The sequence below is a fragment of the Crocuta crocuta genome, unplaced genomic scaffold (assembly GCF_008692635.1).
Source record: "Crocuta crocuta isolate KB4526 unplaced genomic scaffold, BGI_CrCroc_1.0 scaffold258, whole genome shotgun sequence".
Classification (NCBI taxonomy): Eukaryota; Metazoa; Chordata; class Mammalia; order Carnivora; family Hyaenidae; genus Crocuta; species Crocuta crocuta.
In genome coordinates, this window is record NW_027532842.1 from 3121020 (window position 1) to 3121220 (window position 201).

The window sequence follows — 201 nt, forward strand, 5'->3', positions numbered from 1 at the left end:
AGGGGTGGCCTCGGTGCTTCTTGCGGTTTTCTTCTTTCTGGCTCTGGCTTTTCGCAGGTTCTTTGCTGGCCTCCTTCTGCTCAGGGTCTTGCTCTTTGTGGGAGGGCAGCGTGTTCTTAATGGTGTTAATCAGAAATCTTTTATTTGTCCCGGCGAGGGGACACTTCATCCTGCGGAGGAAAAAAAATAAAGAGCCGGGTG

At 51.2% G+C, this 201-nt stretch overlaps 1 protein-coding gene across 1 annotated transcript in view; it reads right to left on the reverse strand.

The window, feature by feature from the left end:
* Positions 1-201, reverse strand: part of LOC144216126 (uncharacterized) — a 25698-nt gene that overhangs the window by 4303 nt on the left and 21194 nt on the right. The window contains exon 4 of the mRNA XM_077745416.1: positions 2-170. Within this exon, the coding sequence (XP_077601542.1) occupies positions 2-170 (169 nt within the window). The remainder of the gene's footprint in view (position 1; positions 171-201) is intronic.